Source organism: Rhincodon typus, chromosome 17 (genome assembly GCF_021869965.1).
Source record: "Rhincodon typus isolate 14 chromosome 17, sRhiTyp1.1, whole genome shotgun sequence".
NCBI classification, from domain to species: domain Eukaryota; kingdom Metazoa; phylum Chordata; class Chondrichthyes; order Orectolobiformes; family Rhincodontidae; genus Rhincodon; species Rhincodon typus.
In genome coordinates this window covers 56,253,224-56,268,300 of record NC_063348.1, presented here as the reverse complement: position 1 = coordinate 56,268,300, position 15,077 = coordinate 56,253,224, and the positions used below count along the sequence as shown (strand labels likewise).

The following is a 15,077-nucleotide window of genomic DNA, read 5'->3' as shown; positions in this document are numbered from 1 at the left end:
TCTAGCCACAAAGTACCATACCGTTCATGAGATCTTATGATTTCCAATCATCCATCAATGTGTTCATCATAAATTGTGGATTTCTTAGTTCACTTTGAAGAAAATAATACATTTTCCAATTGACATAGCTGTTGAAAAGACAAAGAGAATCAAGTTCTGTTCTTGTCTTGCAGTCACCAATGATCAGTCATGCCGTATGAGAATGTTTGAGTTTGCAGATTAACACAAGCCATTCTTGTTTCTCAGGAATTGCGGCAGTATCTTTCAAACCTTGCAGATCAGTGCAACAGCGAGACCAATGCAGTGGACATGCCAAGTGTGATCATCCTGGACAATTTGCATCATGTTAGCTCCCTGGGAGAGATCTTCAATGGCCTTTTGAACTGCAAGTACCATAAATGGTAATAGTCTTTTGTTTTTAACCTTGAGTCTGGGTAGTCTGAAAATCTGTGGTATGCCCCTGTTTTCTCCTATTGAGCTGCATGCATTGATGCTTGCTGCAGTACAATATCAGTGGTTGTGGCAGTACTCTAGTACTTTGCTTGCATGTTCATGGCTAGCCACTGAATGTCAGCAACGCATCACATGTAATCCTGATCTTGCTTGCACAGACTTCAGTGAGATGTGTTTCTGTCTCACCACCAAAATGTGCAGCAAATGCCAGACACTCATCAGCCTCTTGATGAATAAATCTCATCCCCCTGATGATTGAACTCTCAAATGGGGGGAAACAGGATTTCATTGCCCACTCTGGTCAAGGCCCTCTTAATTTTATGAAACCGCAGCCCTCAGCCTTCTCTGGTCCAAGAGAACAACTGTAACCTATCCAGTCTTACCTCTTAGCTTCACATTTCAAGCCCTGGTAACATGCGTGTAAATCTGTTTGTAATTCCTCTAGAACAGTTACGTTCTGCCTGTAATGTGGTGACTAGAACTGTTCATGAAACTCCAGCTGTGCCTATATATTATATATTATATCCCCACTTTTGTATTCAATACCTCACTCAACGAAGGAAAGCATCCCATATGCCTTCCTTACCATCTTCCCTGTAGAGCCTGCCACCTCAAGGACCTGTGGATATGCACTGCAAGCTCTCTCACTTCCTCTGCCCCTCTCAATACCCTCCTGTTTGTTATGTATTTCTTTGCTTTGTTTGCCCTCATCAAATGCAAAACCGTACCTTTCCTTGCATTGAATCCCATTTGCCACTTTTGTGCCCACTTAACCAAATAACTGGTGCCATTCTGCAGTTGACTGTCATCTACTTCACTGTCAACTGCTCAGTCAATCTCTGCATCATCTGCAAATGTCAAATTCATGCCTCCCACTTTTACATCAAAGTCATTAATGTATAATTATGATAGCAAGATATAAGAGGCATTTAGACACACACAGAACAGACAGGAAAGAGAGTGATATTGATCATGTGCAGGCAGATGGGATTATTTAGAACAGCATCATGGTTGGCCAGACATGAAGGGCCTGTTCCTGTATGTCCTGTTTTATGTTCTTTAGCACAAACAGCAAGGGATCCAACACTGAGTTCCACTGGAAAACAATTTCCAGTCACAAAAACGTCCATTGATCATTACCCTTTTCTGTCACTGAAACCCATGTCAACAACATCCATTGCACTACCGTCATCAGTCTTCCTTGATACTTCTTCAAAAATAGTAAAACTTCATGAAACATTCTGGAGCTCTTGAACACTTCAGAAATTGTTATATAACAGAAAGAAATTTAAACGCCTTTCAGTGATGTCTTAATGCCTTAAATGCCTTAAAGTGCTTCACACACAAAAAAGTACTTTTCAAGCATAGTCATTGTTGCCCAGAAACACAACAGTAAATCAACACATAAGAAGGAACCCACAAGCATTTGGATACCAGAGAAATTCACTGCTTAGTCCTCAGGTAGTGCTGTGGGAAATTTTATGCCCAGCTGAGGGACCTCGTTTGTCTGGAACTCACTCTTGCCCTGATGGTGAAAGTTTCAGCTGTTTGAAACAGGGCAATGAATTGCTTCCCCATTTCATGGGACAGCTAAGAGACAACCCCTATTGCTGTGGGATGGGTCACACTGACAGACCAGTCCTGGTGAGAACAGTAGGTTTCCTTCCCCAGAGAGCATTTAATCAATTGAGTTTTTTTACTGCAAAGTCAAGGTCACTTTAACTGATGTATGTTTTTTGCCTACTCCAGAATTTTCAATTAAATGCAACTAATAATCAACTAAGGCAAACCCGGGCAGGTCTTATACAGTTATTGGTGGGGTCCTGGGTGCCTTGCCAAACAAAGAGACCTTGGGGTGCAGGTTCATAGTTCCTTGAACTAGTTTGGCAAGGAACTAGGGTTCCTTCCTAGTTTGGCACGCTTGCCTTTATTGGTCAATGCATTGAGTATAGGTGTCGGGATGTCGGGTTGCAATTGTACAGGACGTTGGTTAGGCCACTTGTGAAATACTGTACTCAATTCTAGTCTTCCTACTATAAGAATGATGTAATTAAACTTGAACGGGTGCAGAAAAGATTTACAAAATGTTGCTGGAGTTGGAGGGTTTGAGCTACAGGGAGAGGCTGAATAGGGTTGGGCTATTTTCCCTGGAGCATCGGAGGCTGAGACTTTATAAATGTTTATAAAATCACGAGGGGCATGGATAGGGTGAATAGCCAAGGTCTTTTTCCCAGGGTAGTGGGGGCACAGGTTTGAGGTGAGAGGGGAAAGATATAAAAAGAACATTAGGGGCAATTTTTTCACACAGAGGGTGATGCGTGGATTGAATAAGCTGACAAAGGAAGTGGAGGCTGGTACGATTACAATATTAAAAAGGCATCTGGATGGGTACATGAATAGGAAGGGTTTAGAGGGATATGGGCCAAATGCTAGCAAATGGGACTGGATTTATTTAGCATATCTGGTTTGCACGGATGAAGGGCCTGTTTCCGAGCTATATAACTCTATGCCTGTATTTCTCTATATAATTTCTAATATTTGACAATTTATTTTCCAGCCCTTATATCATTGGCACAATGAACCAAGCTACGTCTTCCACTCCTAACCTTCAACTTCATCATAACTTCAGGTACTGTCTGGACCTGCTACTTACTGGATTTTGTTTCATTTTTGTTAAGGTTCCAAATTGTCTTCTTCCTTAAGAGTACACCACCAGTACAAGGACACAGTGTTTTTCTATTAGGGCTCCTTTTGATTTTCAGGGTTTACATTTGGTTTCAAGGAGTGCCTTTTTTATTCTGATTAACTGCTTTATTAGTCAATGCAGTCACATAGGCACAGCACCTTCTGCATTTGTGTTGTCACAACTTATTTGGATTCACACAGAAGCGGAATTAGAAGAATTCATCAACATCCTCAAACAACTGTCCATAATGTACAAGGAAAGCACGTGCTCTCTCATGTCCATAGAAATAATCTCACACACAAGATTTTCAATGAGATTATTCAAAAGTTGAGCCTGAGCATCTGCAACCAACATTCTGCACTTTCTGAGGAATGGTCGCTGGACCTAAAACATTAACTCTGATTTCTCTTCACAGATGCTGCCAGACCTGCTGAGCCTTTCCAGCAATTTCTGTTTTTGTTTCTGCACTGGCACTGCTTTCTCTTCCATATGTGCAAAAAACACGTTTGTTTCCTTCATTGGAAAAGTTAAACTAACTACTTCAAGGATGTGGGAGCACAAAACACATGATTCCTCTCCACTGCATTGACAAATCAGTTCAGTGTTTTAACTGGGCAATTATGTGAGGAAATTAATCATGCTATTGATATAGAGATAGTCTGGCATTTTTCATGGAGAGTCTGTGACTCTTTATGTTGAGTTTCAGGAAACCATGGTGAAGTAGATACAACAATAGGGCTGATTGCACACGGTCCATGGAAAGAATTATCTTGACATCTCACCTCATGTGTTCTCTATGATTTTTGACAATCAGGGAAGGTTGTCATCAATGAAGTGCTGCTCCAAACCCTCACTAGAATCTGTTTTCAGGCAAAATACTGCCCCACGAAACAGATGCTCAGGGACTTGGAATTAACTAGTTAATCCCAACGTCTGCCATTGAAAACCCAGAGAGGTCTGTGAACCTTCTGAAGAAGTTCATCTTTTTCTCTTTTAAATTGCAGATGGGTTCTGTGTGCTAACCACACTGAACCAGTCAAAGGTTTTCTGGGTCGCTATCTTCGCCGGAGACTGATAGAAACTGAGATCAGCACCAGAACAAGAAACACAGAACTGGTCCGGATCATTGACTGGATCCCCAAGGTCTGGCACCACTTGAACAGATTCCTGGAAGCTCATAGCTCATCTGATGTCACCATTGGTAACTATCAGCATTACAGGAATTAGCAACGCAATATTGTTTATCAGTAATACGGGGGGAATCAGCATCATGTTGCACCGTTGTGTATTTTCCAAAATAATATCAGGTCTTAGGTAAAAGATTTCTAATGATTAAAGGCAAGAAGCCATATTATAAATCTCTCTATCTCAATAATTAATGGAATCCAGTAGGTGAATTTTGCATGATTGTAGTTGAAGGGGCATTGGTCTTTGCATTTGTGTTATAGAGTAATAATTATGCACCCCATTTGGCCCATTGAGTCTATGCTGATCTATCACTTTCCAGGTCTTAAATGTTACGACATTTCCTGTGCTCATCCACATCCATTTTAAGGGCCATGAGGTTTCCCGCTTCAACTACCATTCCAGGTGGTGCATTTCAGGTCCCACCACCCTCTGGATAGAAACATTTTTCCTCACATATCCATTAAACCTCCTGCCCTTCAGCTTAAACTCATGATCCCTCATTAGTGACCCTTTAACTAAGGAGAAACGCTGCTTCCTATCCACCCTATCCATGCCCCTCATTATCTCAGGCACCTTAATCAGGTCCCCCTTCAGCGCCCCCTCCCTACTTCAAAGAAAACAACACAAGCCTATTCAGTCTTATTATTGGAATATATACCATTATTTCAATAGCCCAACAAAATCATGCCCACTGTATGTACTGCAGAACCACCCACCACTAGCTCATGCTTGCTGTCGAAGGCTGTGGCCAACCTCCTTTTTGGATATTTTTGATCAAATGGGCTATGGCTATCACTATGAAGCAGGCAGAACTCAAACACAGGCCTCCTGGTCCAGAACTAGGGACACCATCACTGTATCACAAGGACCCAATGATCCGTTCTGTACTGGGTTGAAGGGGCCGATAGTGCTTTCAGATTGGGATGTAACTTAATAAAACCTCCAACACTAACCCTTTCAAAACTATTGCCTTCAATAACAGTTTCTCCAAGTGCCACATTAATACAAGTCTTGACAGTCATATTCCGATTCTCTCAGTGTCATTTCTGCATTACTTCGAAACCATCTTCAGGATGCTGGAGGAATTAAGTAAAAGATTTCTAATGATTAAAGACAAGAATTGTAATTTTTATTTTGTAATTGTAATTACAAAATTTTGTAAAAATTACAATTTTGTAATTGTATTACAAAAATTGTAACATTTGCCACAGTATAGATCCCTATATCTCAATTACTAATGGAATCCAATTGGTGAATTTTGCATGATTGTGGTTTGAGGGGCATTGGTCTTTTCATTTGTGTTATAGAGTAATAATTATAATAAGAATGCTGTCAAAGAGTTGTGAATCTGTGTAGTTCCAGAATGTGATAGATGCTGGAGCATTGAGTATGCTCACGGAGGGGATCGATATAGTATTAATTAGAATGTGTTTAAAGGCTTAAAGGGCAATGAGGAGTGTGCAGGAAAGTGAAGTTGAGGCCAAGCAGAGATTGGCCCTGATAGTATTAAATGGAGGAGCAGGCTTGAGGGGCTGAGTGGCCTACTCCTGCTGCTAGTTTTCATGTTCCTGAGGCATCAGTACATGTTTTAAACTGATGAGTGGTGATGGGTAATGAAAGACTGCCTTTAAATTAGGGGCCCCATGATGTGCAGGAGGTATTTGACCTGCTTTGTTGATGTTTCAGCACAGAACCAACCTCTCAGTCAAATTATCCCAGTGCTCCCCTTTAACCAGCTAGAATTGTAGACAGCATTATGTGTGAGTGATTGAAGAATGCCCATTGAGTCATCATTTGCTCTCAAACAGGAGTTTGCAAAAGAAACAAAAATGCGCACGACAAAAGTAGAAATTAAAAAAGCTCAGCAGGTCTGGCAGCGTCAGTGGACAGAAATCGGAATGAATGTTTCAGGTCTTGTGACCCTTCCTCAGAACTGAGGGGGAAACAGTCAGAGGAAGGCTGACTTGACCCGAAACGTGAACTCTGATTCCCCTTCACCGATGCTGCCAGACCTACTGAGCTTCTCCAGCAATTTCTATGTTTGTTTCTAATTCACAGCATATGCAGTTCTTCTGGTTTTTAAATATGTGCAAGATTTTTTTTAATTTACTGGTTGGGGTCTTCAGTGCATTGTGGAGGCAGCTTCACTGAGACATTGAAGAGGGTATTGGAGGAATATTTAAATACAAACAAAGTGCAAGTGTATGTGGAAAAGGCAGGAGAGCGGCACTAATGCTCAATTGGAGAGCTGGTGCATACATGATGGGCTGAATAGCCTTCTTTTACCTTGTTTCCAGCCTCATTCTACCTCTGGAATGCAGTGGTAATTTCAGTGGAATAGCAATCCAGAACCCCAGCCAATCCTATGGTAACATGGGCTTGAGTCGACCCGTGGAAGATGACCAAATTTCAATTTAATTAGTAAAAAAAGTTCTGGAATGAAAAGCTGGCCTACTGATGATCGAGTGACGACTGTCATAGAAAGATATCTGGTTCACTCACCCCTTTCAGGGAAGGAAATCTGCCATTGGCCTACGTGTGACTCCAGACCCAAAACATTAATACTCTTTCTCCCAACACAGGTGCTGCCAGAGCTGCTCAGTTTCTCCGGCAGTTTCTGTTTCTGTTTCAGACTTCCTCAATGCTCCTCTTTTGTTTGGCAATGTTACAAGTTGGTTGCGTGTTTTCATTGGAGTTTATGGAGTTCATTAAAGAAAGTCCTATTAAGCCGTTGAATTTAATTTCTAATTATTAAGGTCCTCGACTATTCCTGTCCTGTCCAATGGATGTTGATGGTTCAAGAGTATGGTTTACAGACTTGTGGAATTATTCCATCACCCCTTATCTGCTGGAGGCAGTCAGGGAAGGGTTGCAGGTATGTAAAAGCTACAGCTGAATTCTCATCAATCAAAATCCTCAGTAGAACCTTGCATGAATCACTAAATACATCCCCTGTGGATGAAAAATAGCCTTTCATTAAAAGAATCAGTTAAAAAGCAGGCAACTCACCCAGCAGGTTTTGAAGGGTAGTGGTTGAAAGAAAGGGGATATCAGAGCAGGACCAGTAAATTGGATTGATTACAGCTCACGTGTAGGATACACACATCCAGCACATTTATTAACCATTTCTCTTGTTGTAAATCCTTTCGGACGTTAACTCTTTACAGGCTGGAGGTCAACTGATACCACCCCCTGGAAATCAGATAGTTTACAGCTGACTTTATCTGTCTGCTAATTTAGCTTTGTAACAATTTACCATTCAGAGTGAATTAATCTTATTTAATGTCTTATTTAAGGAGCCATTTCATTTCTTTTGTTTTAGTTACATTTGTAATTTTGGTGTTGGCAATGTAGACTCAGTTGAAACGTGTTTAGAAGGTTTGTTTTTTGTCTCTCCCTTCCCCTGATTTCCTTGCAATGTAATCGACCTGTCTTCTCCTGTAGCTGTATGGAAGAAGAGTTCCTTGGGAGGATCCAGCAAAGTGGGTGATGGATTCGTACCCATGGGCTGCCACTCCCCAGCACCATGAGTGGCCCCCGCTCTTGCAGCTGAGGCCTGAAGATGTAGGCTTTGATGGATTTATCCTGACACGAGAAGGTGGTTCAAGTAAACAACCTCAACAGAGCGACGCTGAAGGAGACCCCCTTGTGAGTTGGCAAAGCTGTTTAAAATTCAGTTGCCATAGCTTGGGCAACAAACGTCTTACCCTAAGATGCAGGAGCAGAAGTAGGCCATTCAGCCCAATGAAAGTGATCTGATCATCCTCAACTTTACTGTCCTGTCTTTTTCCTATTCCCAATTTTTTTAACTTCAGAGATCCTAAAGCTGAACTAATTTAAAATCGGGATGTTATAGCAATGAGATGACTTTGTTTTCTCGCCATTTTGCTGAGAAACAAGGCACAATGCTTCAAGGGGAGGAAAACATTAAGATACATTTGCATTCAGCAATGAATTGTCTTCCCTCTTTGAGAAACAATTTTGAAGGAAACTTTGATTCCATAAGGCAATGATAAAATGCTTGTTTAATCCATCCATAAGCATATTTCCCCTCTACTGGCTCTGAGCTTTTCTCCATTGATTGACGTCTGTAAATGGGTCTTCAGAAGGGAGCATTGTATTGTCTTTGGTACTTCTATGATGTTACATAGGAAAAGGAATAGGCCATTCAGCCCCTTAAGCCTGTTCTGCAATTCAATGAGATCATGGCTGATCTGTGGCCTAATTCCATTAGTCTGCCTTCGGCACAAAATCCCTTAATAGCTTTGTCTCAGATTTAAAATTAACAACTGATCGTGCATTCACTGCCATTTCTGGAAGAGAGTTACAAACTTCTACCACTCTTTCTGTGTAGAAGTGCTTCGTAACATCTTCCTGAACAGTCTCGCCCTAATTCTCGGACTGTGTCTCCTAGTTCTAGAATCCTCAAACATTGGAAATAGGTTATTTTTATCTACCCTGTCTTTTCATGTTAATAACTTAAAGACTTCAATTAGATCACCCCTTAACCTTCTAAATTCTCGAGAAAATAGGCCTAATTTGTTTTATCTCTCCTCATAACTTAACCCCTGAACTCCAAATATCATTCTTGTAAACCTGTGTGTGCTCTTTCCAAAGCCAATATACTCTACCTAAGGTATGGTGCCCAGAACTGCTCACCGTATTCCAAGTGCAGTCTAACCAGGGTTTTGTATTATTGCTGCATAACGTCTGCACTATAAAGGCCAACATTCTTGTTCAGTTCTCCAAGTTTTTAGCCTCCCAATGTTTATCCTCTTGCTTTTCCGTACATGGCTGAAGCTTATTCTCTTTCAATAATTTAGCAAGGCTATCTTTACACTTCAGTATTTGTAACAACCCCAGGAACTACAGCTCACTAGGATTTGTATATTGGGAAATGATGGGTCATGTTCCACGATGTACACGAACAGTGGGAAAGGAGAGAGGATTAGTTGGAGTTCAACAATCTGTACGTTCGAACTCACGCCCCTTGGCTATGGGAGTGAGATGAGGTATTAAGTTTATATGTGGTCATGTTGGCACTCGCTGGTGTTACTGAGCAAAACTGACTACACCTTCTGGTCTCAACACACGAGCAACACAGAAATCTGAGAATTCTGTCCCTCATAGCCTGCTCCTCTAAGAATGTATGCTGCAGTTTCACTTCAAAACTTGCATTGAAATCACTGATCTGGCATGAACTGAACCGAAACACGCATTCTTTTCACTGTGAAAAAAAAATGGGAAATTTAAGCTTTGTTCAGTCAGGAGTAACAGAGCTTTTAACAGCATTCTAACTAATAATTATTGATGAACAGCCTCTCTGATTTTGAAGGGATAGTAAGAACTGCCAATGCTGCAGTCAGAGATAACACAGTGTGGAGCTGGAGGAGCACAGCTGACCAGGCAGCACCAGAGGAGCAGGAAAGTTGACATTTCGGGTCGGGACATCTTCTTCAGATTGTTACAGACATTTAAAGACAAAATATTTTTTAAGTTATCTAACTTTCTTCCTTAATTCGAAGTGTTTTATTTTGCTTTCTTCTCTGATTGTATGCGTATGTTCTTCCTGCCCTATACTTCCTGCTTTGCTGTCTGTGAGGAATCTTCAGTCCAGTTGGTTGATCAGTCAGTCTCCGTGCTGCCTGACTTGGTCATCAGAGCAGACAAATCCATTGTAGAGAGTGCCAAATTCAAACTGGTCCCAGAAAAGAGATTGGTGCTTGAAAGATCACTCTGTGGTAGCTTTATTTGAAATGAACAGTAGGTGTTGCTGATTGGAGTTCGCTCAATACAAAATTTAGGCCTCTATCTTGATAATTATTTTTCAGCTGACTTTTGTTTTAACCAAAACATTATACCATCCAACACATGCAGTATGGCACTACCCAAGAAAGCTCACTTCACTGTGAAATAAAAATAGAAAGGGCTGAACAAAAGAGTTTTGTAGCTGGGAATAATTTCAAAACTAATAGCTTTATTCCTTTAAAACTGCTTTAGACCTATTGCATAAGGACTTCCATTTATAGGACTTAAAGAACGAGAAATATCTGTAATTGAAATGGTTTGCAGCCGAATGAATTCCCTGCAGTTTTGACTCTTGCCATTCTAGAAGGGTACCTCTCTTTTTCATTCATAAACTGTGAGAACATGCATTCTCAATCTGAACCTAATGTACTGAACCTGTTCAATTTCTCTTTACTTTTCCAGATGAATATGTTAATGAGGCTGCAAGAAGCTGCAAATTGCTCCAGTCCCCATAGTTACGACAGCGATTCCAATAGCAACAGCCATCATGACGATATTCTCGATTCATCTCTTGAATCGACACTTTGATCAATTTGTTCTGCCAAAATAACCCTACCATTTCTGTCCAACATTTCTCCGAATATTGCCATGCAACTTGAGGACTGAAACACTCGATTCAAAACGCCAGAGGGAAGGATCAATCAATGACTTTGTTGCTCACTTTGTTGGATAGAAGCCTCAGTTATAACAAGAGAAATGGGTCTTCAAGTACGAGACACTTTAATTCAATGTTAAATATTGAAACCCTGGTGGGTGCAGGTAACCCAAGGGAGACTACATTTTGGGCTTTTTCCCCTCCCTGTTTTGTTTTATAAACATAAACTGCACTATTCCTTCACCTAACTGCTGGAGGCATCAGTGCTAAGCCAATGAAGAAATGTTGAGCACTGCATACAGAAGTAGTGAAGCCTGATTTTACAAGGTCTGGAACTAATGTCATTGTGCCATGTACTGTCCTGGTAAGATTGAATCTAATGCTGCTCTCAACCAAACAGTCAGCAAACACTGGAAATCTCAATCAACTCCCTTCAATAAAGGAGAGCGAGGAGTGGGGGTGGGTTGGCAGAGAGTGTTGTTGCAGGTGTTAAATGCAAACCCTGTCAACTGCATGTGGTTTTTGGCGCTATGTTACCACCCCCTTGTTGCTATTTTGCAGTTGGCTGGGTTAAAAGAAAACAAGCTAAGCCCTGTGTGTTTGGTCTCCATTTCATCCACGGTCTCCGCAAAACATTTTCAGGTCTCATCACCAATAGCTGACTGTCGAAAGGAAGCACGGTTCTTCCTAAGGCCGTGACTTTGGAACACATGGTTGAGCCAGAAATCGATACTGAAGGTCACTGTTTTCTCCTGCTCTCCCTTTCCTTGTTGAAAACACACGTGCAAACATTTTGATTGTTACTAAGGCTTGTCTCCTCACCAGGACTCATAACACCTCCACTGGAATTGCACTTTGTCTTTGCAAAAACACAAAAAGAAAAGCTGGATTGAGCTGTACCTCAGCGAAGAAACGCAAACCTTCAGCCAAATCCACGCAAGCCTTTTTTACGTCTGGTGCTGGAAATAAATGATGCCTTACTCTCGTTCTCTCTTGATACTGATTTTCCTGTTGCATTTTCTTTTGCCGTTGATTTTGTATTGTTTCTGAAGACAGGGCTGGAATTTCATCTCAAAATATTAAAAGAGCCAAGTTTTTGTTTTTATAAAGTCAGTGTTGGTTCAAGTAACAAGCAAGTTATTTGTTAGAAGCAAGACAAATAAGGAGGAAAGTCAATGATTTCTTGGTTCATAACCAGTCTGCAACTTTATAGTGTTTGTACTGTGACAGTGAATCATCCTACGGTAGAACTCTAAACTGCAAATTTGGACTTTGTGTATGAAAGACGATACTGTCGCTGCAAAAAATAATTCTTGATGGACATTACAAAGATAATGGTGTATAAATATTGAAATCATCCAGTGACTGAGTAATAGGTTATAATTGGAGTGCTTGTTGTGTTGTGCTGTTGTACCCTGCTTTTTATGTGATGTATTAACACAAAATCTGTTGTTCATACACTTTGGCTGATCAATGTGTTCCCCTATACCTCAATGGGTTTCTTTATGCTGCCATAATCCTATTGTTACGGTACCTTGGTCACAATCTCTCAATTGTAACGTTGAAACTGTGATAGAAATGGTTCAGCACAGAGTGGGTTGTTGGAGTGCAAGGCTGCGTTCCACCAAGCTGCTCCTGAACTCACCTTTTTTTTTCTTCAAATTTGTACTTTTTTTTTGAAAATGCTTCCAGAAATCTTTCTTTGCTTCCCTTCACATCATGGTGTCCAGTTATTTGATAGTGTTCTCTAAGTTTAAGATGCTATGCAATGTTCATGCTGATTCTTAACGGAAGCCAAAAAAAAGTTCTTTCTTTTTTCAAAACTGCCAACAATTGTACAGGCTGAAGGAGACTTGTATATGGCTTTGGCTTGACTTCGAGGTGGTGTTTACTGTAAATTTTGGGGAATTTTGTTTAATGATGAAATGCTGATCATGGTAATGATTATCGTACCAAACCCATGTTTGTTACTTGTGATAACTTTTCACATGGTTGTTCAATAGAAAACTATTTGTAGAATTTAGTGACTTAAGTGGAACAGTTGTTTTAAATGTGTTTAATATGATGTACATTTTTTCATTGTAACATAAATTGTAAATAATTGATTACAGTGATGATTTTGATGAATTTTCTAGCCATTTTTAAAACACTAGGAAATGAGTATTTTGTGTACTGTATGCTGTGTCATCCCATTTGAATCAAGTCTGGTTGCCCATTGGATTCAATATGGCCTGTGCAAGACTATGCCTCATTTGGGGAACAAATTTAGTATTGTACCAGTCTTAAATTATTCCTGATTCAATAAAATGAATGCTTATTTATTCAACCTCCTGCTACTTTTTATCTTTTTCTGCCAATCTATGTATGAAAACGAGTGAAGGTGGGAGAAAACAGCTGAAAAATTCAAGAGCCCCATCCTCTCTCTTACTTTCCGTCTCTGTTTGTTGCTTGATCTCCACAGAAGGTTCAAACAGTCAGTTACTGTTTGTAAAATTAGGATGTATAAGGCAACAAAATAGTTGGTTTTATCAAAGAAGGGTGGGCACAAACAAGTAGGTCATGAGTCACAGAAATTGCAAGTGAGCTCACAGACTCTCGACTGCAAGGTGGCTCAGTGGTTAGCACTGCTGCCTCACAGTGCCCAGGGACCCAAGTTGACTGTCTGTGTGGCATTTGCAAATTCTCCTCTGTGTGAGTGTGGATTTCCACTAAATTATCTGTAGCGTCCAGGGATGTGCAAGCCAGGTGGATTAGCCATGATAAATGCGGGGTTACGAGGAGAGGGTAGGGGCCATGGTTTGGTCGGATCACCTCAGTGACAGTGCAGACTCAATGGGCCAAATGGCCTCCTTTCACACTAGGTTCTATGATTCTAACTGTAGAATGTAGCATACAGAAGAAAACCATTCAGCCCCTCAACGACTGTGCTGGTGCTTTGGTAGAGCTATCTGATTAGTCTACTCTCCTACACTTTTCTCGTAACCCCTGTATTTTGTTCCCATCGAGTATTGAGGTGGATTAGCCATGCAAAATTGCCCATAGTGTCCAGGGATGTGTAGGTTAGGTGGATTAGCAATGGGAAATGCAGGGTTACAGGGATAGGGTGGGGAGTGAGTATGGGTGGGATGCTCTTCAGAGGGTTGATGTGGATTTGCTGGGCCGAATGGCCTGTTTCCACACTGTAGGGATTCTATGATTCTTATCTAATTGCCTTTTGAATGTCACCATTGAATCTGCTTCCACTCTATCAGGCAGCACATTTGAGATGGGAATAGCTCACTGCTTTCCAGTAAAATTACCTCATCACTTCACATAAACCGATATCCTGCGGATATAGATTCTTCATGAAATCACAGAAGTGTTATGGCACAGAAAGAGGCCATTGAGCCCGTTGTATCTTCACTGGCTGTCCTAAGAACATTCTGAATTAGTGCCATTCTCCTGTCTTTTCCCAATTCCCTTTGCGTGTTGTTCTATTCAAATAATCATCAAGTGCCCTCACTAATGCCTCAGTTGAACCTACCCACCACCTACACTTTCAGGCAGTGCATTCTATACTTGAATAACTCGTTAGGTGAAAATGTTTCTTCTCATATCACATTTTGTTCTTTTGCAAACCACTTTAAATCTATGCCCTCTCGCTTTTGATTCTTTTACAAGTGAGAACAGATTCTGCCTATCCACTCTATCCAGTTTACTCATGATTTTGAATGTCTCGATTAGATCTCATCTCAGCTTTCTTCTCTCCAAGGAGAACAGATTCAATATTTTCAACCATCCTCATCACTGAAGTTTCTCATTTGTGGAGACATTTTTGTAAATTGCTTCTGCACTCTGTCCAATGCTTTCACATCTTTCCCATAAGGTGGAGTTCACAACTGTATACAATACTCCATCTGAGGTCTGACAAATGTCATGTACAAGTTCAGCAAAATCGCCATGCTCTTGTGCTCTGTGCACCTGTGAATAACGCCCAGGAAACTGTACACTTTATTAACTGATCCTTCCACCTGTCCTGCCATCTTCAATGATCTGTGCATATTTACACCCAGGTCCCTCTGCTCCCAAATCCAGTTTAGAATCGAACAGCATTCTGCCAGTGGGGACAGTTTCTTCTTATCTAATCTAGCAAAACCCGGAATTTTGATCAAAAGTGTTTCAAATCATAATGAGTTACAAAATGAAGCATGATATTCTCATTTGGTAGATGGTATTGAAATCATTCAGTTCTCGTTCAGCTTAGCTCAGGAGTCAGCAAGTGGAATAAAAAGAAATGCCTTTTGTTTTGCATTCAGTCCAAGGCACAATTGCTCACTGCTGTTACTCAATGACCAGTTTTGTGGAACA

At 40.8% G+C, this 15,077-nt stretch overlaps 1 protein-coding gene across 1 annotated transcript in view; it reads left to right on the top strand.

The window, feature by feature from the left end:
• The window catches only part of nav2a (neuron navigator 2a), a 1,048,499-nt gene extending 1,035,443 nt beyond the window's left edge, over positions 1-13,056 (top strand). Inside the window, exons 27-32 of the mRNA XM_048606898.1 lie at positions 247-401; positions 3,011-3,082; positions 4,144-4,340; positions 7,084-7,202; positions 7,772-7,975; positions 10,538-13,056. Of these exons, the coding sequence (XP_048462855.1) occupies positions 247-401; positions 3,011-3,082; positions 4,144-4,340; positions 7,084-7,202; positions 7,772-7,975; positions 10,538-10,663 (873 nt within the window). The 3' untranslated portion in view covers positions 10,664-13,056. The remainder of the gene's footprint in view (positions 1-246; positions 402-3,010; positions 3,083-4,143; positions 4,341-7,083; positions 7,203-7,771; positions 7,976-10,537) is intronic.
• Positions 13,057-15,077: the final 2,021 nt, after the last annotated feature.